The 23,606-nt window shown below is 55.9% G+C and overlaps 1 protein-coding gene across 2 annotated transcripts; it reads right to left on the bottom strand.

The window, feature by feature from the left end:
- Positions 1-3,681: 3,681 nt before the first annotated feature.
- MATK (megakaryocyte-associated tyrosine kinase) lies at positions 3,682-10,901 on the bottom strand (the record flags this gene model as incomplete). 2 transcript variants are annotated; one of them, XM_081232967.1, is made up of 13 exons in its annotated part: positions 3,682-4,086; positions 4,182-4,268; positions 4,648-4,843; positions 4,958-5,031; positions 5,117-5,201; positions 5,277-5,376; positions 6,513-6,578; positions 8,003-8,096; positions 8,574-8,793; positions 8,879-8,994; positions 9,081-9,194; positions 9,568-9,627; positions 10,851-10,901. In XM_081232967.1, 12 exons carry the CDS (start codon positions 9,574-9,576, stop codon positions 3,847-3,849), a joined length of 1,401 nt encoding a protein of 466 aa, XP_081089093.1. In that variant the 3' UTR covers positions 3,682-3,846. The 2 variants fall into 2 exon arrangements, with proteins under 2 accessions (XP_081089093.1, XP_081089092.1); XM_081232966.1 differs by lacking the exon at positions 10,851-10,901 and having other exon boundaries at positions 9,568-9,693.
- Between the last annotated feature and the right edge of the window lie 12,705 nt (positions 10,902-23,606).

The raw sequence follows: 23,606 nt of genomic DNA, 5'->3' as shown, positions 1-23,606 counted from the left end.
TGTCCCCCTCCCACCCCGCCTCTATTTCTCTTTCCCTCTGGAGCTCTCCCTGACTGCCTCTGTCTCCCTTTATCTCTCTGTCTCTGTGTCTAGGAGCCCCAGGAAGGCAGAAGCTGGGACACTGCCTTAAGGAACACCTCCTTACCCCCCAGTCTTCTGCCCTGGGGGACTCTCTGTGCCCCCAACTCCCACCCAGGCCCACCTGTGCCCACCTGCCCAGTGCTCACAGCTCCCAGCAGGCCCTCTGACAGCCCCTGCCGGCCCAGCTCCGTCTGCTGCTGGCCTGGCCCAGCCAGACTCGAGGGGGTTGGGGTCGGGTGGGAAGGAGGATTAGCGAGGTGATTAATTGAGGGGGCCCCTCCCGCCCAGGTGCTGGTTGCTCTGAGCCAGAGGGAGGGCCGGGTTCCAGGGGTTGGAGGGACATCATTAGCCTGGGTCTGCCACCCCTCGCTGTAGGATATAAACAAGAGCCTCCCCCTCTCTGGGCCTCAGTTTCCCTAACTGTAAGATGGCAACAACAGGACTTACCCCATGGGGCTCTCATAGGGACTCAATGAGCTGATGAAAGGAAAGAGCATCGCACAGTGACTGGCATACAGCAAGTGTTTAATGAATGTCCACTGTTACGGCTTTTTTTTTTTTTTTTTTTTAATCATCTGGTGTGAGAAAAAGAACCTCTCAGATTCACAGATGTCAACAGGGGTTGGGGAAGCTGAGGTCCCCAGAGGTGAAGGCAATTCCAGTTGCCCCCTGGGCACTGTGCAGGGCAAAGGAGTATGGGGCATTTTAGCTGGGTTTTGAGGTATGAATAGAAGTTCACTTTTCAGTCACTCAGTAAACACTTATTGAGCTTACTGTATACCAGGTACTGTTCACAGCAGTGAAAAAAACAGACACAAATCTTGAAACTGGCATCCTAGTGGAGGAGCCAGACAGTCAGATAATCTGTAACTATATAAGTAAAATATAGCATGTCAGGTGGTCAGAAGCCTGGTGAGAAAACTCAAGCAGGGGAGGGAAGGTTGTTCTTTCAATGAAGGTGACCAGAGTGGGAGATGGAGTACAGGCTGTAAATTCTGGACAAGACTGGGTGTGAAGAGGCGGGTACTGGGGAGCCATGGGAGGTTGTGGAGCATGGGAGGGGGCACAGATGGCATTTTGGATGAGTAGCTATTGTGTGCAAGATGGGAGGCCAGGAGGATGCTAGAGGCCTGGCCAGAGAAAGGTCGGGGGGAGAGGCAGGAGAGAAATCTCGGGGGAGAAAGTCTGAGGAGGAGGGAAGAGGACCGGTATACCTGGGCCCTGTTTTTGGGACAGGTGGATGATGCGACTGTCCCTCAGGCGGTGGCCTGAGAGCCGGAGCAGGATCTTGGGAAGCCCCTGAGACTGGTTTGCCAACCCCCCTCCCCAGTCTAAGGAGGCTGGGGGCTCAGGCGGGGGTGGGGTGTGTGTGCCCTGAAAACAGAGAGGAGGGGCACTGGGGTTGAGAGGGGGCAGGATGAGGCCCAGGAGGAGGACAGAGGGAGTTTGTCCCAGCGGCAGAGCAAGGTGGGAGACCCAGGCCTGTGGATGGACTAGGGAGTGAGTGCAGTGGAAGCAGAGATAAGTCCTTATCTCATCTCTGCTGGCTTTGTATAGATAAGGGAACGTAGGGAATGTTGGCTTTATAGGGGAAAGGCACACACAGAGAAAGAGAAAGAGATGGAGACAGGCACTCACACATGGCATGACTGCACACGCTCAGACACACTCACATGCAGCAAAGGGGTGCAGGCCCTGGAGAAGTCGGGGGCAGGGGCGAGCAGCCCTGGATGAGGAGGGACGGCCCGGTGGGCAGGGGGCTTGATACCCAAGGGGTTGGCCAGGCAGGGAGGCCCCAGAAGCCCTGAGCCCAGGCCGGAGGGCCGGTGAGTGCTTCCAGAGGCTCCTGGGGTCCCTCCAGGCCTCAGCTGCCCCGCCTGTACGGTGGGCTGGGGCCCTGTGGAGTGGGGGCAGGTAATTCCCCTAACGCTTCATCACTTGGAAACGCTAAAGAGCTGCTCTGTTCACAGGCCCCATTTAGCTAATTGGCCCCGGGTGGGTTAAGAGGCGAAGGAGGGATTTGGGTGTTAGGTGCAGGAGGCTTTGGCGATTTAACAGGATGCGGCTGAAGGTCCAGACGCTGTGTCAGCTTACAGCGCTGGATTAGGGGCAGGCCAGGGCGGTGTGGGGCCATGGTGACAGGCGGCCCCTTCCATCTGGATTAGGCGGGGGCCAGGCCACTCTCAGCCCCTCCAGCCTCCCACCCTTCATTTCTCCCCCAGGAAGAATCGCTAAACCCCTTAGGGTGCTGGTGGGGAAACTGAGGCCAGAGGGTGGGCAGGGCTCAGGGGGGGAACTGCAGGAGGTCAGCGTGACCTTGAGACATTTCTCAGGCTCCATTCAGGCAGGGGTGGGGCAGTCAAGGTGGGAGGCCGTGCTGTGGCCTGGTGTCCCCTCACCAGCTCAGGGGGTCCTGGGGAGCGGCCCACACTGAGCTGTCCTGAAACCCCCTCTCCAGGCAACCTAGAGGCTGGCTGTCTGGGAGCATCATCAGAGAGAGGGTGGCTGACAGTCACAGGTAATAGCTGAGCACTAGCTGTGTGCTCTCAGTCCTTCACTGGTGTGAGCCCTCAAGGTCCTCATGTCTCCCCCGGAAGAGACACCTGATCATAGAGGAGGCTTTGGGGGCCCATGGAAGGGGGCCGCCCCTCTACTTTGCCCAGGACACCCCGAGTTTAGCACTAACATCCCTCATCCCAGACATGCCCTCAGTTGGTTTTTTTTTTGCGGTACGCGGGCCTCTCATTGCTGTGGCCTCTCCCGTTGCGGAGCACAGGCTCTGGACGCACAGGCTCAGCGGCCATGGCTCACGGACCCAGCCGCTCCGCGGCATGTGGGATCTTCCCGGACCGGGGCACGAACCTGTGTCCCCTGCATCGGCAGGCGGACTCGCAACCACTGTGCCACCAGGGAAGCCCAAAATTTGGAGGGAGTATTTTTTTTTTCATGCCCTCAGTTTGATGCAGTGGCTCACGGCAAGCCCGGGCCACACAGCTACGGGCAGAGTCAGGATTCGAACCTGGGGGTGCAAGCCCGGAGCCCCAGCCCTCGCTCGAGAGTGGACGGGAGGGGCAGGGCCTTGGGACAGGCCGTGCGGCTGGCTTTTTTCAGGGAGTGTTCCCTGGAGTCACCGGGTGAGGCTGTTGGGTCGTGACAGGTGGAGGATGTAGCCACACTGGAGTGCCCCAGGAAGGGACGAGGGGCAAGGCTGAGGAAAAGAGGATGCCAGGACAGGGGACTCGGATGTCCACAGCCACTGGTCTCCCACTGTCCTTTGCACCTGGGCCCCTGAGGGCTACGGTGGGGTACTTGCCACCAAAGGAGGTGGCGGACCCGTGGGTGATGGCAAGTGGCTCCACGGGTGGCTGTGATCCCTGGCCTGGGGGGTCTCCTGGCCCCATCCCAGGGGAAGTATATGCCCCTCTGGGCTGCAAGGTCCTAGCCAGGTGAACCCCTCAGTGGGCAGAAAACTGGGCAGGCAGATCACCCCCGGTGAGTGACGGGGCCCCCAAAGTGGTAGCAGAGAGAGACTCAGACACCCAGTCCTTAGAACCAGTCTTTATCCAGGTGCTAATCCTTCACTTCCTTGGGGCTGTGGTGCCCAAGGGCTGCCCAGAGCACCACCCCCACGGACGCAGCCTGCCCCTGTGATGTGAGCCGGGCGGGCAGCTCACTGGCCCTGCCCCTCCTCAGGCCTGGCCCGAGTCCCCACCCTGTGCCCCCCACTGTCTCAGTTCTCTGGGGCCCGAGGCACCACGAGCAGGGTCAGGGCTCCTGGCTGCAGGGCAAGGTGGGACCGTCTGCATCCTGCCCCCCGTTGGGGGCCGAGGCACCCGTGCTACGCAGCTCCCGGGCCAGCTTCTCAGCCAGTTTGCGGAAGGGCGGCCGGCGAGCGGGCTCAGCCTCCCAGCAGCTGCCCATGAGGGCGTGGATGGGACCCGGGCAGCCCTCGGGGGGCTCCATGCGGTACCCCTTCTCCACGGCCTCTGACACCTCCTTCAGCGACTACGGGCAGAGGGCACGCCGGTGCGGGCTGGGGGTCAGGATCACGACCCCTAGACCTGCGGGAGACCCAGCACCGCCCCCCGGCCCCTGCTCACCATCTTGGGGTATGGAGCCCGGCCATATGAGAAGACCTCCCACAGCAGCACTCCAAAACTCCAGACGTCCGACTTGCTGGAGAACTTCTGTGGGGCCGGAGATCAGGGGGAGAGGGACCCCTCAGGGCTTCTGCCCTAGCCCCTGCTTCCTCCAGGAAGTCCCCCTGGGTTGACCTTTAGTCCCAGGTCTCCTCCCAATAGGCTCCTGCCTCTGAATCCGCCCCACCCCCCAACCCAGGCTCAGTGCAAGAACGAGGTTATTCTTGCTCTCACTTGCTGAGCCCAAGACTGTTTCAGAAATGAGGAGACCAAGGCCCAGACTGGGGCTAAAAGGAACAATTATGGGCCAAGGGCTTACCAGGGAGGCGGAGCCATTCCCTTGGAGGTTCAGAGAGGCAAGAGACAGGCCTAGGGTCACACAGTGGAGCTAGGATTCCAAGGGCCCTGGGGGGTAAGAGGGGCTCACCCCGTGTTTGAGAGCCTCAGGTGCCGTCCACTTGACTGGAAGCCGGCTGGAGTCCAGCCCCTTCCGCTCGGCTTTGGCCAGGCCAAAGTCGCTGACCTTGGCCACCAGGTCCTCGGACACGAGGATGTTCCGGGCGGCCAGGTCTCGGTGTACCAGCTTCTTGCTCTCCAGGTATTCCATGCCCTCGGCCACGTGCCTGGAGTGGAGGGGTGGTGGGCACGGGGCTCGGGTGCCTGGACCACAGACTCCCAAGGCCAGGCTCCTCCCTGCTCCGTGCCTTGGTCTCCCTGCCCCCGGGAGCCCCACTCACAGGGAAAACTGCAGGAGCTGGGGGGTGTTCACAAGGGCCCGGCCCCGCGTCCGTAGAAAATTCACCAGGTTACCCTGTGTGGGAGACACGGGTGGGGTGAGGGCTGCTGGAGCCTGCTCGGCCGCCGCACCCCGCCCGACCCTCGGGCCCTGCCCCCACCTTGCTCACGTGCTCCATGACGATGTAGAGGCCCTGGTGCAGGATCACACCCAGCAGACGCACCAGGTTCTTATGCTGCATCTTCCTGGGGGCAGGCGGGCGTGGGGTGAAGGTGGCTTGGACCCCCACCCCAGGGTGCCCTCCCCTCACCAGGACTCACGTCATGACCGCCGTCTCGTCCAGGAAGGCCTGGGCTGTCACGTCGCACTTGATGTTCTTCACGGCCACCTTCTGTCCCAGGTACTCACCCTGCAGGACGGCTGGGGGCCGGTGGGGGAGGAGATCAGGACCCCACACAGACTGAACAGACACAGGGACATACCCACTCACACTGTCCCCCAAGGAGGCCGATGCAGCAGTGGGTCCCCAGGCCTGGAAACCCCTCCCCTACAAGCTCCAGATCCCTGAGCAAAGAGAATCACCTAAACCACTCTGCAAACCCCAGCCCTTGGGCCCAATCTAGTCCCAACGTGGGTTTTTGCAAGGCCCGCAAGCTCAGAATGGGTTTTTACATTTTTAAATGGTTGAAAAAGATCAAGAGAAGAATATTTTATGACATGAAAATTGCACAGAATTCAATTTCAGTGTCCATAAATAAAGTTTTATTGGCACACAGCCATGCCTGTTCATCTCCCTGCGGCCTGTGGCTGCTTTCCTGCTACAAGGACAGAGCTGAGCACATGTGACAGGTGGAAAATACACACACTCCAGCCCTTGCCAGAGAAAGTCTGTGAGCCCTGATCTAGGCCCGGGGGCCTTCTAGGATAATAACTTCAGGCAACGGCATCAAAACAGAGGGACCAGGGACGTCCCTGGCAATCCGGTGATTAAGAATCAGCGCTTCCGGGCTTCCCTGGTGGCGCAGTGGTTGAGAGTCCGCCTGCCGATGCAGGGGACACGGGTTCGTGCCCTGGTCTGGGAAGATCCCACATGCCGCGGAGCGGCTGGGCCCGTGAGCCATGGCCGCTGAGCCTGCGCGTCCGGAGCCTGTGCTCCGCAACGGGAGAGGCCACAACAGTGAAAGGCCCCGTACCGCAAAAAAAAAAAAAAAAAAAAAAAGAATCAGCACTTCCACTGCAGGGGGCTGGGGTTCCATCCCGGTTGGGAACTAAGATCCCGCATGCCATGCAGTGTGGCCTGGAAAAAAAACTACAACAAAACAAAAGAGGGACCAGAGGGACCAGCGTGCGCCAGAGCCCGGGGTTGTGAAGGGCTCACACCCACTGGGCGCCTGCCTGAACTACCTTTCTCCTGGCCCCGGCTGTCGTGAACCTCCTTTCACAGAGAGGAGCCCTTGGGTTCTCAGCCGCACAGCAAGTAGGAATCAAATGTGGATGTGAATTCCTCTCTGGGACCCTCCCACCCTCCTTCAGCCCCTGCCAGGCCTCCCGCTCACCTCCAAACTCTCCTTCTCCGATCTGTGCTCCCAACGTCAGATGCTGCAGGTTCAGTAACCAGCCGGCTGTCAGGGGGAGACCCGGTCAGAGGGCTGCCAGGTGCCAGACCCTCCCACAGCAGCTCCACCTGGCGGGAGACCAGGCCGTATGGCACGCAGTGGCCCCAGCAGTGGCCCAAGGGCGTGTCTGAGGCTCCGCACTCCTGGTACCAGTTATGGGGCGGCCAAAAGCAACAGAGCCCTTCTCTGTTCCATCTGGAGACTGTGTCCTTCCAAGGACCCTGTGGGCTCTTCCTTTACAATCCTTTATCCCTGACCACCCAGGGACACACCCAGGCCAAAAAATACAACAGAGACTGGTAAAGCTTCCAGAACCTTCTGGTAAAGGTTCTGGAACCTTCCAGAATCTTCCAGCGCTCTAAGTCATCATCTGTGTTCCAGCTTCCCTGATCTTTCTCTCAAGCACCCCTGTGTTCTTCCCCCCCCCACCCCCAGCAGGTTCTGTAGGTCTCCTCCTCTTCCTCCCCAAAGCCCCTCTCCAAATCAGGAGCCCTTGAGTACAATCAGGCATGGTGACACCAGCCTCCACCCAGGTACCATCCCCAAGACGCTTCCAAGGAGACAGCCACGATCACCAGGTTCAAAAGCGGTGGCCACGGTACGGCACATTGGCTCTGAGCATGGAGGATTTCACTACTCAAGGGCTGGAAAAGCATTTCAGGTGAGGGGAATAGAAGGCACAACAGTACAGAGGCATGAGAGAAACGAGGAGTCACACAACCCCATGGGCTTGTGGAATAGAGGAAGGGCTTTGTAGATGAAGCAGGAAAGATAGCTCAGCTATAGGGGAGGGTTCTGGAAGGCAGTGGAGCTGCCCGAACTCCCTCCTTTAGGCAGGGGAGTGAAACGGGTGATTTTCACGGTAGACAGCTGCCTCTGAGGCCACGGGGTTTGGGAGGAAGGGGAACTCCCCCCTCAGGAAAGAGGTGGTCCGACTGGACTGTCTGAGGCTGGGCTAGGGCAGGGGCAGCCAGGCAGGGAGGGGCCGGAATTTTTTTTTTTTTTTTTGGCGGCGCAGGGTGTCTGCGGGATCTTAGTTCCCCGACCAGGGAGTGAACCCTTGCTACCCCCTGCAGTGGAAGCGTGGAGTCCTAACCACTGGAAGTCCTGGGGAGGGGCCAGGTTTAACAGGTGTTAGAACTTGGCCATGGAGGGGGTGTGGGAGGGTGGGGGGCGTCGAGGATCTGCCCAGGGTTTCTGGCTCAGGGATGATGGGAACAGGGGCAGGGGTCGGGGTGGGGGGAAGCAGCAGGTGTGAGAACTGGATCAATATTGTGCCCTGCCCGGCCCAAGGGCAGCCCAGGTCTTCTGCCTGCAGAGCCAGGCACAGCGACCTGCTCAGGTGATGTGGCCTTGGCCGTGTGCCCAGGCCCCAGGGCCCTGCCTCCCCAGGCCAGGCTAACACTGAGCGGAAGGGCGGGGCCCCTTACCCTTGGCCAGCTCCTCCTCCGCTGACTTGGTGCCCTGCTTTCTCTTGGGTTTCACCAGCTTCGTGCAGATGGCCCCCTTGTCCTTGCTGTAATGCTGCAGGGTGGGGCAGGGCAGAGGCAGCCATGAGCCCACCCCGTGGATGAGGGAACCCCTGCACCCCATCCCCTTCCTAGGGGGGATCTCTGGATGGGGTGGGTGGGAGCTTGGGAGGAGGAGAGGGGGTTCGTTCCCACAGGACTCTTTAGGCTGGTTTCCATGGGAACAGGAAAGGATGCAGACTAGCAGGAAACAGGAGGATGGGGAGTGTCTTGGCATTGGTGTCAAATTGGAGGTTCCTAGGTGTCCCCAGAGGAGTCACCCCAGTCTCCGGAGGTGGGACCTGGAGGACTCAGACCAACTGTAGGGTTTGGTGGCCCATGGAGACCAGCCCCTCCTTCTCCCCATTGGGGAGCAGACACCTCTGAGGTCCCATGTCCAGCCAGCGGTCGGGGTAGGGTGGAGCCTGGCATTTTTCCATCTCTGCAATGGGGGGGCATGGGCTCTGGGGTCCCGGGCCTGTGGCGGCCGCACCTCCACCATATCCATGAGGTTGCAGAAGCAGACCGCCTCGTCGATGGTGAGGTGGCCGTCCCGGTGCAGCACACGGTAGTGGATGACGTCACGGCCGAAGCTCACGCACAGCACGTAGTCGCCCGGGTGCCGCGCGGACTCTCGCACCAGGAACAGCCCGTCCTCGGGCGGCTGCAGCTGCTGCACAGCCTCCTGGCCCGAGATCTTCCCGTGGAACCACCTGCGGCCGGCGGGAAGGCGGGCTGGGCATGGCTGGCCGGCCCCGCTGACCCCGCCCCGGTCCCGGTCTCTTCCCCACGACTCACGGCATGAGGCTGAGCTTGGGGTCCGCCGAGAGGGCCTCGCGCTCCCGCAGTGCGCCCGCCGCCAGCAGCCCCTCCTGCCCGCTGGCGTGATGCTTGGCGCGGTACCAGCTCTTGTTCTGCAGGAAGGGAGCCAGGTGGGGTCGGTGGGATGGTTTCCTGGCGGAGTCCCCTCTCCCCAGGCACACGCCCCCTCCTCACTCACCTCGCAGGCCTCCAGGATGGTGACCACGTCACCCTTGCGGAAGGCCAGCTCCCCGGGCTTGGGGCGCGTGTGCTCACACTTGGTGATGCATTGGGTGCCTGGGGCCCAGCGCCTCTAGCGGGGGGGTGCCGAGAGGGGGAAAGGGGTCATGAGAGAGATGCGGGGTGAGGGGAGAGAGAGGCCCAGAGGAGAGAGAAAGACTGGATTGAGGCAGAGACCACAAACAGCACACAGCGAGAGAGAGGAGAGGAGAGAGGGCGAGGGAGCGAGCAGAGGACATATCAGAGTCACAGAGCCAGGGCCCAGGGCAGGAGGGCAGGAGGAAAGGGTGAAAGAAAAAGAACACCAAGTGATAGAGGAAGATTGGCAGACACCGCCAAGGGGCCACGGGTCAGAGAGTAAACCTCCCACTCCCCATGGAGCGGAGCTCCTGTGGACTGAGCAGAGGAAGGGCCGGGGCACAGGCACCCAAGCTGGGGGTACTCACCGTTGGCATCCTGGCTGAGATGGGTGAGGGGTGCCAGGCGTGGAGGAAGCGAGGGCTCCCCTGGGGAGGGGGCAGAGACCAGCTGGAGAGCCCAGATTCAAGTGAGGCTGGGGCCCCAGGGGCCATGACCACCACTTCCAGCCCAGGCCAGGTGGAGATGACAGCCAGCCGGCCTCCCCAGGCTTGTAGGAGCTCCCCAAGCCCCTCTGGGGAGGTGGTCTTTCCCTGGAAGAGTTCCTTAGCATGGAGCCTGGCCCTGCCATCATCCCCAAAAGGAAACTGAGGCACAAGGCAGGCACAGAGCAAGTGGCCAGGGGCTGACTCAGGCCCCAGCAGCCCACACAGTGTGTGGGGAGCTTGGAGCCACCTAATGGAGCCTGGTTCTTCCTCTTTTCTGGTAAGTAGGCAGGGACAGGACAAGGAAATAGAGGATGATTCAAGGTCATTCCTAAGAATCTCTGACCCTGAAGGGGGTGGGGGCCGGAACAGTGCAGCCCTGCTGGGCTCCTGTGGCCACCAGCTGAGCCTCTCTCCTCTCCCACCCCACGCTGACCCAGGACGGACACACAAAGTCCCTCACTGCTGCTGGGGCCGGGGCATTTCCGCTCCCTGCTTCCCCCATGGACCCCACCAGGTGGCTGGGCAGTGGGACAGGTTGGGAGGGGTGAGTCTCTGCTCCTCGAATATGTGCCCCCAGAAATCCCCAGCCCTACGTGTACTCACACGCATACTGATCCATGTACACACAGAAACACACAGGTGGACACAGGTACCCACAGGCACGCGGGTATGCAAGCAAAAGCAGGTTCTCCTAGAGACAGTTGTGCACACACGTCTACACGTGTGAACACACGCACAGACTCTCGGACATTCGGAAACGTGTGTACCGGCCCCAACCCCCGCGACCACACACAAACCCACACTTGAACACCTGGGCGCCAGACGCTGGGCCACTCGGGCACGCAGAGCTACACGCAGGGCCGCGCACACGCAGCTCGGAGACACGCGCACATCCCTCCACGTGGACCCGCGGATACACACACCCAGGGGCTTGCAGACGCGCACACCCGCACCCACAAAAATACCACCCCACCCCACCCCGCTCCTGGTCGCATCTAACCACCCCCGCCCCAGCCGCGTACCGGACGCGCGCCCCGGACGCGCACGCTCGCGCTCGCATACCGGCCCCTCCCGCGCTCGCCCGGCATACCTCCACCCGCGAGCCCTTGGGGTTCCCCCACTGTCCCACCGTCTCTCCCCACCATCCCCACCGGCGCGCTCACCTGTTCAGGGGTCGCCCCTGGGCCGCACCCCGCGCCCGCCCCCAGGAGGGCCCCCGCGCGCCGGCTGCGCACCCCGAGGCGGCCCCGGCTGCACAACTTGGAGCAAGTTGCTCCGCTTCCTCATTTTGGGGGGGAAGGCTGGGATTGAGGAGGTGGGGAGCGGGAGGCGCGGCGGCCTGGGAGGCCCCCGCGGGTCCTAGCGCCGGCCGTACTGCGGTCTGCTTAGCGCGCCGCCGCCGCCGGCGGCCCCTCCCCGCCCCGCCTCCGAGGCCCCAGGCGCCTCCCGCGCGGCCCGGGCGGGGGCCGGCGGCGTTCTCGGGCCCCACGCCTCTCCCCGGCCTGGCGCTACGGGGCGCGCACCACTGCCCATTCCAGGAACCCACACCTTGGAGCGTGGAGCTAGTGCCAAGCGAGCACAGGGAGGGGAAGGAGAGTGAGCTTCCCGTCCGGGGAGGTAAGCAAGGCACAGAGCCCAGACAACACGGTGGACCCTTCTGACTAGGATTCCAACGCCCTCAGTCAACTCCTCTAACAACAAGGATCTCATTTCAGTACCTGGCCCCTGGAGAGGGCTGCTGGTGCCTGGAGCAAAGAAAGCCCTCAAAATGTCAACCACTATGAATATCCTTATCATCATCAACGACATTAAGGGAAAATTGGGGCCACGGGAAAAAAATCATCTGGAACTGGAGGCCTCCTGGCAGAGCAGCCATCCTTGGATGGTAAGAGTGGGGCCTCCACAGTGCCAACGCAGCTGTGCCAGAGGCAGCTGCCCTCCCCTCCCAGCCTCAGTTTCCTCCTCTGTAGGGCCAGGCAGCACCAGCTTCCAGCTCAGAGGACAACTTGATGAGCATTTCATGGCCTGGGGGCCTGGCTCCCAGCTGTCGCTCTGCGATCTCCCTTACAATTCTTTCTATGAGTGGAGGACGCCGCTTGGACAAGGATGAAGCTGAGCTCAGCAGGGTGATGAAGCAAGATGCCCAGAATTTAATTTTCTGGTACCCCAAAAGGCTGTCTGTGCCTCTAAGGTGTCATGTGACTTCTGGCAATAGAGGCCCAGTTACAAGAATTACAGATATTCAATATCATGCAATATTATGCAGCAAAAACTAGGAAACTATGTGTATTAAAATGCTAAAATCTCTGGTTGTCAAAAGCCACCATCACTTACCAGAATGTGATACAAAACAAAATGCACGATCCCATTCACATTACACTGGAGACAGTAAGTCCAAGGGGAACATTCCAGAAGGGGACCCTCCAACCGGCAAAGGGTTATTCCCAGTGAAGGAAGCACGTAGGAGGCGAGCAAGGGGGAGGACGTCTTTCTCTGTGGTGGTGTAATTTACTAATGCTGGCAGCATTTGCAGGGAGGTTTCCTGCTGGTCAGGCTCCCTGTGCTCCATGGATCTGGCTGTGGGATCATCCCAGGGTGTGCCCCAGCCCCCCGCTTCCCAGCCACGGGCACTGCTTTGGACCAAGGGGCTGGGGACCCTGCAGCCGGCATTCAGCGGGGTCACTGGGGGCCAACCATATATGGCAAACCATCATCACTTGCCCAAAATAGAAATGCAGCGTCAAAGTAGCCACAGCGGAAACCCAGCAGCACCACTAGAGTCACACCAGCCACTTCAGCGGCCCCAGGCCCACGATGGAAGTCTGCCTGCTCTGCTCAGCAAGGCCATGAGCCTGTGCTTAAGGCACCCCAACACCCTGGCACACCATGGAGACTGTCTCCTTGATGCAGCCAGAGAGATGGGAGGAGGTCAAAGGGGTCTGCTTTCTCTCCCTGCAAAACCATGATACTTGGTGTCTGAGAAACAACGACATCCTCCCCAGGACCCCCAGGGGTCCTTGTCCCACACTCTGGGAGGCCCTTCCCTGGAATGAATAACCAGAGAAACCAGAGGTGTTGAGACTGGAGGACAGTCTTTTTTTTTTAATTTAATTAATTAATTAATTTATTTTTGGCTGTGTTGGGTCTTCATTGCTGCGCGCAGGCTTTCTTTAGTTGCGGCGAGCAGGGGCTACTCTTCATTGTGACGCGCGGGCTGTTCACTGCAGTGGCTTCTCTTGTTGCAGAGCACAGGCTCTAGGCGTGCAGGCTTCAGTAGTTGTGGCACATGGGCTCAGTAGTAGTGGCTTGCGGGCTCTAGAGCACAGGCTCAGTAGTTGTGGCGCATGGGCTTAGTTGCTCCGTGGCATGTGGGATCTTCCCGGACCAGGGCTCGAACCCATGTCCCCTGCATTGGCAGGCGGATTCTTAACCACTGTGCCACCAGGGAAGCCCTGGACGACAGTCTTAAAAGGAGACAGCATCAGGTGCCCAAAGCAACAAGGGCTGGCCTGGGTGAGGGAGGCCCCATGGTGTGGGCATGGGGCATGGAGCTGTGCCTGACTCTAGGGGGATAGATTTGAGTCCATGGTTTATTTGGGTCATAAGGGGTGAGCTCCCCATCTCTGGAGGCATCCAAGAACCCGCCACTTTGAATCACAAAGACGCGATGGCTCTTCCAGTCCCTGGAGGTGGCAATACGTTTCTCCTGTCTCTTGCCTTCTACCAGCCTGAAGCCAGTTGGTAGCCACATCATGGATCGGTCTCCCAGACTTCCCCAGTGCCAGACTCCTCACCTTCCACATTTCAGTCCTGTTGACTTGATTCCAGAAATTCTCTGACCCCACCCCGCCCCAGGCAAGCCATGTGGTGCAGGCTGCTGACACAGAAGCCCCCTCCCTGCTCTCCCGGTTGCCTCCAGTTTTCCACCTTGCTATCATACACCTTCTACTGCACCAACACGGGATGAAAACGTGGTTGTGCCCTCCCACTCCACACTCTATACCCTTGCATAGCTCCCCACTGCCTGAGGACAGAGCCTCAAATGCTCAGTCTGGCACTCCGGGCTCTTCACGTTCAGCCTCCAGCTGACCCCCTGGGCCTTGTCTCCTGTTCCTACCAAGTATCTCCCAGTCTGGCAGCGCTGAACTGCAGGAGTTTGCCTGGCTGTCCCCTCTGCCTGGGATGTCCTACCCCCTTGTCCAGCGGGCATCCCCAGCTCTCACCATCTTTTTGAAGCCTTCCCCATCTTTCTCAGAGTAAGACCCCACTTCTATGCCCTGAAAGGACACAACACTAGCCCTCTCATCTTGCTGTGTGACGGGCGTGGACCTGGCCTTAGTGACTAAGCCCATCAGCCTGCCTGAGGAGGAACCAGCCCAAGGGAAGCAGAGAGACTGAACCCCTCGGGGAGAATTCAAATGCTTGGATCCAGCCATGCGTGGAGTTCATGCTCTGCCTAGTGTTGGAAGCTGGTCTTTGCTTTTTGGTGGCTTCGGGAGGGGGTTTCTGCGACTTGCAACCAAAGGGATTCCTAGTACTGAAAATGGGACCAGAAGTTCGGTGTTGAAATGAACGGAATCGGGGCTTCCCTGGTGGTCCAGTGGTTAAGACTCCGCGATTCCAATGCAGGAGGTGTGGGTTTGATTCCTGATAGGGGAACTAAGATCCCACATGCCGAGTGGCCAAAAAAAGAAAAGAAAAGAAAAGAAAAGAACGGACTCTATGATGTGGAACTGGTGAGTCAGATTAGGTTGCCCTAAACTCAGCTAGGAAGAGGGAACTCCTGGGTGTCCCCTTCCACAAGCTGATAAATCCGCCGTCCACCCACCAGGTCAGGTGGCGCTGGCAACAGAGGAGCCCTGATGGACCTACCCCATCCCCCTCCCGAAGGCCTTTCTTTTGCTCGTCCAAATCTCACTGTTCTCACCTTTCTCATCTTTCTCCTGTTTTCACTGTTGCAGTTTGCCCAATCCTCCCTTCTCCAAACTCTTGGAGACTATTGGGGCCAATCCTCTCTCTCTGGAATTGGAGCAGCTGAGACAGAGAGGCGAGGCTGCTTGCCCTTGGTCACACAGCTGGCTGGGGCTGAGAGTCAGGCCCGCGGACTCCCCCACTGGGGTTCTAAACTTCTCAAGGGCGGGGCACATTTCTTATTCTCCTTTACTAATACAGAGGAAAATCGTAGTAGGCGTGAACAAAGGGCATCATGTGACAGACACTTTACTACGTAATGCATCAGTTGGAATTAGGATTGGCTACATGGGGTGGAAGACCCCCAGTGCTAGAGGTTTGAATTAGATAGGAATTAATCCTCTCTGAGGGAGGCAATCGAGGGCTGTGACAGGGACCCAGGCTCCTGCCGTCTTCTGGCTCTGCCTTTCTCAGCACTTGAATTTCCACTTCTTGATACAAGACGACTGCTCAAGCTCCATCCATCCCATCTGCATTCCAGCCAGCAGGAAGCAGGAAGTTTCAGAGAACAATGGTGCACCTCTTCCTTTTAAGGACTTTTCCTGCAAGATGCACATGACACCTTCCCTTCTTCCCATTGGGTAGAATTTAGCTACAAGGCCAAACCCAGGAGCAGGGGAAGCTGGGAAATATGGACTTTACACTAGGGGCCAAGGAAGAGGGGGAGGCGGGAGCACTGGCCTCCTCTTCCTCAAAGCTCCCAGGCTCACTCCCATCTCAGGGCCTTTGCATTCCTGTTCCTCCTGCCTGGGACACTTTCCCAGACATACCCAACATTCCAGAAACCCCACAGAATATTTCAACCCGCTGACACTTCACACCCCCTTCCTTTGAAGCTCTGTAGAACTACCACGTTCAGACCGAACATATATTTTACTTTATCTTGTTTACTGGCTGCGTCTTCTCTAGAACGTCAGCTCCCTGAAGGCAGGGATTTTGGATGGTGTCATTCACTGCTGTGGCCTCAGTACCTGGCACACAGCAGGTGCTCAGAACATACTTTTTAAGCCAGTGAATGTTGGGGAGAGAAGAGGTAATGAGCAGTGCCTGTCACTTGTGAGGTGAGCACTCTCATTGGACCCATTTTTCAGATGAGAGAGCTGAGGCTCAGACGGTGCCATGCTCCAGGACATGGGAAGTGGTGGGCTGAGCTTTAAGCTCAGGCCCGTCTGGCTCCAGGGCCCACATACTGGCTGCCCGGCAAGGTGTGGGGCACACGGTAGACCTCCCGAAGAGAACGCGCCAGTAACAGCTTTCTGGATGTGGAGGGGCAGGTGAGGCAGGGCAGTTGCTGCCGGCTGTGGGGACAGCTGAGCTGCACAGCCCCAGCGGATCCTCGGCTGGAGCACACCGGATCAGACTCGGCTGGATCAGACTGCCCCAATTAACACACCTTCAAATTTAGGGGGGACGCAGGGGATTCAGCGCAGGAATACTCCCCTCTTTCGAGGAAAAATGCTTTGCAACCAGAGTGCGGTCTGCTGAGCCATTCTTGACTTGTCCAAGGAAGGGCCTCTTGGACGACCTGCTTTGGGTGCCAAGGGTGAGCTTCAGGCGGATCTGCCTTTGATGGGAGAGGGTGCCTGCTCTTCCCCCATGTCCCTTGGTCCCATCTTCCTTGTACCAAAGGTGGAGCTGGGCACCTCACTTCCCAGGCATGCTCAAGGGTTCAATATATGTAACCTGGGTCTGTGTTACCTCCTGGCTTGGAACCTTCCCCTGGTGCCTGCTATGCTCGCAAAACCCAGCTCCCCGCTGTGGCTTGGCAGGCCGCTGTCACCTCTCTGCTCCCAGCTCTCTCCTGTTCCTCAAATACTCCAGGCACCGTCCAGCCTCAGGGCCTTTGCATGTGCTGTTTTTGCCTCCTACTGTGTGCTCCTCTCAGCTCTTCGCAAGGCAGGCAGGCTCCTTCTTATCATTTTCAACTCCTCTGTGCCTGACCACTCAGAGGGGCAACCCACCATCAAAGCCCGAATCACTGCCGGTTACCCTGTCTTACTCGCTCCTGTTGATTGCCTTTGACTCACCTTGCTCCCCTTGACAGAGCGTAGGCTCTGTGAGCGAGGGTAGGGACTGGCTCTGGCCTGGGCAAGCATTTATCTCTGGAGCCTGGCATGCAGTAGGCCCTCCCAGAACAAATGAACACAGAGTTGTGTGAGAGGGTAAAGTTAGAGGGACAGCGGGCGATCCACAAGGTACCGAAAGACTTGCCCCTGTGCCCCTGCTCCAGGATCCACCTTGATCCTCCCTATCCTGTCCCCCACACCCTCATCCTCTAACGTAGGAGTCAGCAAACTCTCTGCCAAGGGCCACATGTCTTGACTACTCAGCTCTGCCGTTGTAGCTCGAAAACCACGAGAGAGAGAGAACACAAGGGAAAGAGAACAGGTATGGCTGCATTCCAATAAAACTTATGGATGCTGAAATTTCAACTTCATGTACTATTCACATGTCATGCAATATTGTGACTCTTTTTTCCCCGCCGTTTAAAAATGTAAAGAACCGGGCTTCCCTGGTGGCACAGTGGTTAAGAATCCGCCTGCCACTGCAGGGGACACGGGTTCGAGCCCTGTTCCGGGAAGATCCCACATGCCATGGAGCAACTAAGCCCGTGCGCCACAACTACTAAGCCTGTGCTCTAGAGCCCTCGAGCCACAACTACTGAGCCCGAGTGCCACAACTACTGAAGCCCACGGGCCTAGAGCCCATGCTCCGCAACAAGAGAAGCCACCACAATGAGAAGTCTGCACACCTCAACAAAGAGTAGCCCCCGCTCGCCGCAGCTACAGAGAGCCCGCGCGCAGCAACGAAGACCCAACACAGCAAAAAATAAATAAATAAATAAATAAAATTTTAAAAATATTTTTTAAAAAATGTAAAGAACCATTTTTAGCTCACTGGATGCACAAAATCAGATGGTGTGTGCTAGATGGTGGGTAAGTGTGCTGGAGTTTGCTGACCTCTGGTCTCTCTCTGTCTTTATTTTCTTATAAGTAGGCACATTTTCTAATCTATTTGATCCTATAAGTGCACTTCTCATCTATTAAATTAAATGTGTCACTATTCATGGCACATAGTAAGCTCTCAAGTGCTCTCCAAACTACATAAAGCTCCCCAACTCAGTGATGAGCCCCTCGAAGGTATGGATGTTTTCTTCTTGTCAAAATTAATAGTAGCAATGCTTGTAGAGTGTCTGGCTGTGTGAAGACTGTGCGAAGCTTAAAAAAAACTGTTTTAAACAAAGCACTGTGTGTCTCACTCCCCAAGGGCTGCCACTGCTGTTTCTATTGGCTGTTTCTCTGGCATTTGCTTCCATCTTCCCAAATAATGGTTTACACATCTCTGGATTTACCAGTTGAATATTGTCCATTGATCTCCTACTCCTGAAAGTATAGATTTAGCTCTATTAGGCATATTGCTCTCCCAAAAGTTATATCACAACTTTTGTTTAAATGAATATTCAGTGCTTACGTTATTATATGAAAATATTGTTCACAGTGCAACAGTGTGCACTAAGGAACACTTTTATTTTCTAGGACTTGTTTTTTGATTTTCCTGGAGTTAGCGATTGCCTTTGTTTTTTGTGTGTCTGTGACTCTCTCTCTCCCCAAGCCCCTCAGGTGGAACTAACTTCTCCTCACAGGGGCAGTTGTTGCCCAGCTGTCCTTCTGGCTTCTCTTCTTCAGCTCCTGGGATTCCTGGGATGTAGCTCCAGTTTCTTGGGGTAAGGTCTCCTGTTTCTTGGTTTGTGCCCTTGTTTTGGGAAGGTATACTCCCTGGGCATTTCCAGAGAAAGTGTTTTCCTTCAGCTCTCCTGTGTGATTGGTGGTTTGGCTGAGGACAAGTGTTCTGAGTAGTGGATGTATTACCTTGCCTTAGGTCTTCCAGCTTCCAGTCTTGGGCATTTGAACAATCTGAACTGTTCTGCTTCCTCATTTTCTGCTTGTAACTCCCTTTCTCTCTGGAAGCTTGTAGAATCTGCTCCATCTTCTCTTTATTCTCCACATCCTGCATTTTCACAGTGTGGGTTTGGTGTGGGTCTGTTTTTCACCTGTGGGCTGTACATTCAGTGGGCTCTATCATACCTTCCATTCCTGGCAAACTTTCTTGGATGATGTCACTGGTGATTTTTCCACTTTTAATTTCTCTGGTCTCTCTCTGTGGAACTCTTCTTTGTCATATATTGGGCTTCCTGGATTGATCTAATTTTCTTGTCTATACTTTTTTATCTCCTCACTCTTTTTTTTTTTCTTCCAACGCTTCTGTTGCCATTTGAATTTTTATCCTCAGGTTTTTCATTTCCAAGAGCTTTTTCTGGTTCTTTGAATGTTCCTTTTCAAAAGGCAAATTTAAACTTGTTTCCTGGCTAGTGAACTTTCTATTCACTCTCTGAGTATAATATATATGCATAAGGTTTTTTTCTAGAATTGCTTTCTTCTGTTCTCATTCTCTCTTTCCTCCAAGTTACTTTTCCCCCCTCTTTGGGTTTTGGCCCCTTCGCTGGCTAAGATTTATGAGGGGAGGGCTACAGAGCTGACAGGAAGCCCTTCGCCATGGGAGAGGCTTCACTCTGGGGGTGATTGTGGGGGGACTGGCCACTGCTGGGGAGTCCCCGAACATCAGCAGCACCTGTAGGGCTTTTCTCACACATGGAACATGCGTGACTTCCATTTTAATCACCAGTTTTCACTCTCACCCCTGCCCTCCATCATGCCGTGTCCCTGAGGCTAAACCTTTCTGGGCAGCAAGTGTTTAAAAAAAATGCATTTTATTACTGAGTTCTCCCCACAGCTCTACAAGTTTGCTGCTATGAGTTTCAATCCAATTTTATAAGAGGCTCAGGAGGTGAAGTGAGCACCTGACACCCCATGGCTAATATGATAAAAGGCCACAGAGTCACCCTCACTGCAGGAAGTTACAACTCTGGTTCATCTTTGGGTTCTCCCAAGAAAGTGGTGTTTGCTGATTGAAATTGTAAATTTCAACATTCTCTATGGGAGACACAGGGAGGCCCTATGAGTGATGGCCCATGGCACATAATAGGTGTTCAATCAACATGTGTTGAATGAGATAATGAAAGAACAGTATAATGAGGATACAAGACGTGCCAGAATGAAACCTAACTGTTAAACGTATGTGCAGAAAAGAATTTTGGAAAATAAAAGGGCACAGTCCTGACTTGGGGACAGTGAATGAGGCTCCTTTGTCTACAGTCGGGGGGGAAGGTGTGTGGGGGAACTCGCAAACCTCTGGTGGAATGCGGTCTTCTACGTGGAAGTTTCAAATGCCTTAAAATGTTCATGCCTTTCAATCTTGGGCATCTGTGGAAGGGAGAGAATCCCAAATGTTCAGGAATGTGTTTGCAGAGGTATAATTTATAATTTGAAAACAATCTAAATGTCCAACAGTAGGGGAACAGTTAAGCAAATTAGGGTATGTTCATTTGGTGCAATGTTATGCAGCTATTAAAAATTATATCTCTTCATAGTAGCCAAAAAGTGGAAATGACCCACATGTCCATTAACTGGTGAATGGATAAAATGTGGTCCATCCACACACTGGAATATTATCCTCCATAAAAAAAGAGTGAAACACTGACATACACTGCAACGTGGACGGACCTTGAGAATATGATGCTCAGTGAGAGAAGCCAGACACAGAAGGACACACAGTGTGTGATTCCATTTGTGTGAAATATCCAGAACAGGCAAATCCACAGAGACAGAAAGTGGATTCATGATTGCCGGGGGCTGGGGAGGGGGAGGGGGAGTGACTGCTAATGGGGATGGGGCTTCTTTGGGGGATGACGGAATGTTCTGGAGTTAAATATTGGTGATGGTTACACAACGCTGTGAAAATACCAAAAACCGCTTAGTCATACACTTTGAAATAGAGTGGTGAATTTTTTTTTTTTTTTTTTTTTTTTTCTTTTTGCGGTATGCGGGCCTCTCACTGTTGTGGCCTCTCCCGTTGCGGAGCACAGGCTCCGGATGCGCAGGCCCAGCGGCCATGGCTCACGGGCCCAGCCGCTCCGCGGCATATGGGATCCTCCCAGACCGGGGCACGAACCCGTATCCCCTGCATCGGCAGGCGGACTCTCAACCACTGCGCCACCAGGGAGGCCCGAGTGGTGAATTTTATATTATGTGTATATTAGCACCATAATAATAATGAAAAAGATTTGTCTCCAAAGGTCTCCAGAAGAATTAAATTAGAAAAGTATATCTAAGCACCTCGAAAACACAGTTGAGAAATCAAAGTTGTTATAACGTCAACTGAAGAAAAGGAGGAATCAAAGTCGTATAAACAGCCCATCTGTAACCAAGAGTGTAGAAAATGAGAAAACTGGAAGGAAACACGGAGTATTAACAGTGGTTGACTTTGCTTCCCTTCTTCCATTCTTCTGAAACTTCCAAGGTTTTTGTAATTGGAAAAACCCAATGCATTAAAATTTTTTTATTGTGTTAAAATAGACATAAAATTCACCATTGTAACCATTTTTAAGTGCACAGTTCAGTGGCATTAAGTACCTTCACATTGTTGGGCAACCATCCCCACTATCATCTCCAGAACTTTCCCATCTCCCCAAACTGAAACTCTGTCCCCATGAAACACTGACTCCCCCTCTGCCTCCCCCAGCCCCTGGCCCCCACCATCTACTTCCTGTCTCTGTGGATTTGACTCCTCTAGGGACCTGCTATGAGTGGAATCAGACAGTATTTGTCCTTTTGTGTCTGGTTTCTCTCACTGAGCATCATGTCCTCAAGGTTCATCTACGTTATTTGTAGCAGGTGTCAGAATCTCCTTCCTTTTTAAGGCTGAGTAATATTCCATTGTATGGATGGACCACATTTGTTTATCATCTGTTAATGGATACTTGGCTTTTGGCTTTTTCCCACATTTTGGCTGCTGTGAATCATGCTGCGGTGAACATGGGTGTGCAAGTATCTGTTTCCCAGTACACTTATTTTTCAGAACTTGGGCGGATATAAACAGGGTGACACCCCCCACACACACACCCCTTACCCTGGGTGGCCCTCTCCACCTTAAGGAGAAACATGGGTCCTCTGGCTTGTCCACTCAGCAGAGTCTTAATCCGCTTACCTGAAACATCTTCTCATTCCGGAAGCCAAACTAACGGGTGACCAGGGAGAAGATGGAGCCAACATTTCCCCAAACAAGTCTCGGACTGGCTGAGCCTTGGAGATGCTCCCTCTACCACCGAGTGTAACTTATTTGGACCAGGAGATGCAGTGCGTTTTCGAGGCTCTCTTTCTGTGTTATTGGTGGCTTTGCAGGTGGGGTTGGCAGATCTGCACTTTCATGTCTGTCTCTCCTGGACTGCCTGCCAGGTCTGGCTCCAGCCCTGCCCACACAGCCCCGCGTCATCCGTCCTACACTCACCACCGTCTCCTAGCAACCAGGCTGGCCCACCAGCATCCCAAAGCCTGAGGTCCCACTTCGCTGTCTTGGGCTGCTTGTCCCCGCTCAGCGGTCTGAATTCTCAAGTGCCTGGTCCCGCGTCTCCCCGCCAGCTGCCAGCTTGCTCTGGGGTCCTCTGCCTGGTGGGGAGAAGGCTGGAGAGGAAAGATGAGAAGCAACCGCTCTTCAGGCCTGCAGCGAGCACCATAGCCCAGGTGTCGCATCCATCTGGACCGAGTACATCGCTAACCAGCTGCCTGATTTTGTGGCTGCATTGCCTAAACTCGGTGTTCTGGAGTTGCTGGGGAGGGGGGGCAGATTTAACTCTCTGTCAACTGGATTGGTTTTACACCACCTGATGGAGAAGATCACATCCGTCTTCCCTAGGAGGCAGGGATGGGATGGTGAGCAGTGGGTCGTGAGGTTTCCCGGAGCTGCTACTGCCAGGATGTGAGGAAGGCTCATGGTAGCGGGACAGGGGCTTCCCACAAAAGTGCAGCGGTGATGGCCACCCCTGAATGCCAACCCGTTCTCCCTTCCCTTCATCCTCTTGCCACCGCCTTAGCCAAAGGCTCTCATCCTAATCGGTACAGTAATCTCCTGGGATGACACCGAAACAAACGGTGTCTTCTTATCTGCTAGGAGGTGAATTCCTCCAACACAGATACCCATCCTTGAAGGTCAGAGCATGGTTTCAAGCATTAACATATTTACTGAACTTGGTCTATTCTAGACCTGGGGTGCCGTGGTGGGTAAGGCAGATACACTTGCTGCCCGCAGACAGTTCACAGCATGGGAGCAAGGCAGATAACAAATGATTTTAATCAGTGGCGTGTGGCATAAAGGAAATGAATAGGGTTATGTGACAGGTTGAGGTGGTCGAGGAGGCCTCTCTGAGACCCAGAGGAGAGGAGCAGCTGGCCATACAGGCCAGGGTAAGAGCTTAACAGGCAGCGGGGAAAGCATGTACAAAGGCCCTGGGGCAGGAAGAAGTTTGGCTGGTTCGCTGAGGACCAGCAGAGACTAGTAGGTCTGAAGTGGAGTTACTGAGGCAGAGGGTGGCAGTTCTCTGGGGGGGCTTTGTTGGGATTTGGGGTTTTATCTTGAGTGTAATCCTGAGTTTTATCCTGAGGCCTCAGCCGCTGGAGGGTTGAAGCTGCACAGTGCCAGAAGCTGTGAATAGAGAGCAACAGAAGTGGGACCAACAGGACTTCCAGATGGCTCAGCCCTGAGCACAAAGGAACCCAGAAGGACTCTTCAGTGGTGGTGGTGGTCAGCCTGGGCAGGTGGGTGAATAGCAGAGCTGTCGACAGAGATGCAGACGGAGAGGGTGTGTGCGGGTGAAGCTCCCCCGCCTGAGGTGGAGAATGTCCCCCGTGCCCAGTCTGTGGCTGTAGCCGAGGGGCTGCTCTGCCTTCACTCGTGCTGTTGGGGTGCTGCTCCCTCAGGAAGAGCCCAGAAGCAGAGGAGAGCGGCCTGCCCTTCCGGGGAGGTCAGAGTGGTCAGGCACCAGCTGGCTTCTTCCT

This window comes from Mesoplodon bidens (genome assembly GCF_964165515.1).
Source record: "Mesoplodon bidens genome assembly, chromosome: 4".
Lineage (NCBI taxonomy): Eukaryota > Metazoa > Chordata > Mammalia > Artiodactyla > Ziphiidae > Mesoplodon > Mesoplodon bidens.
The sequence above is the reverse complement of the archived record's forward strand: the minus strand, read 5'-3'. Positions and strand labels throughout refer to the sequence as shown.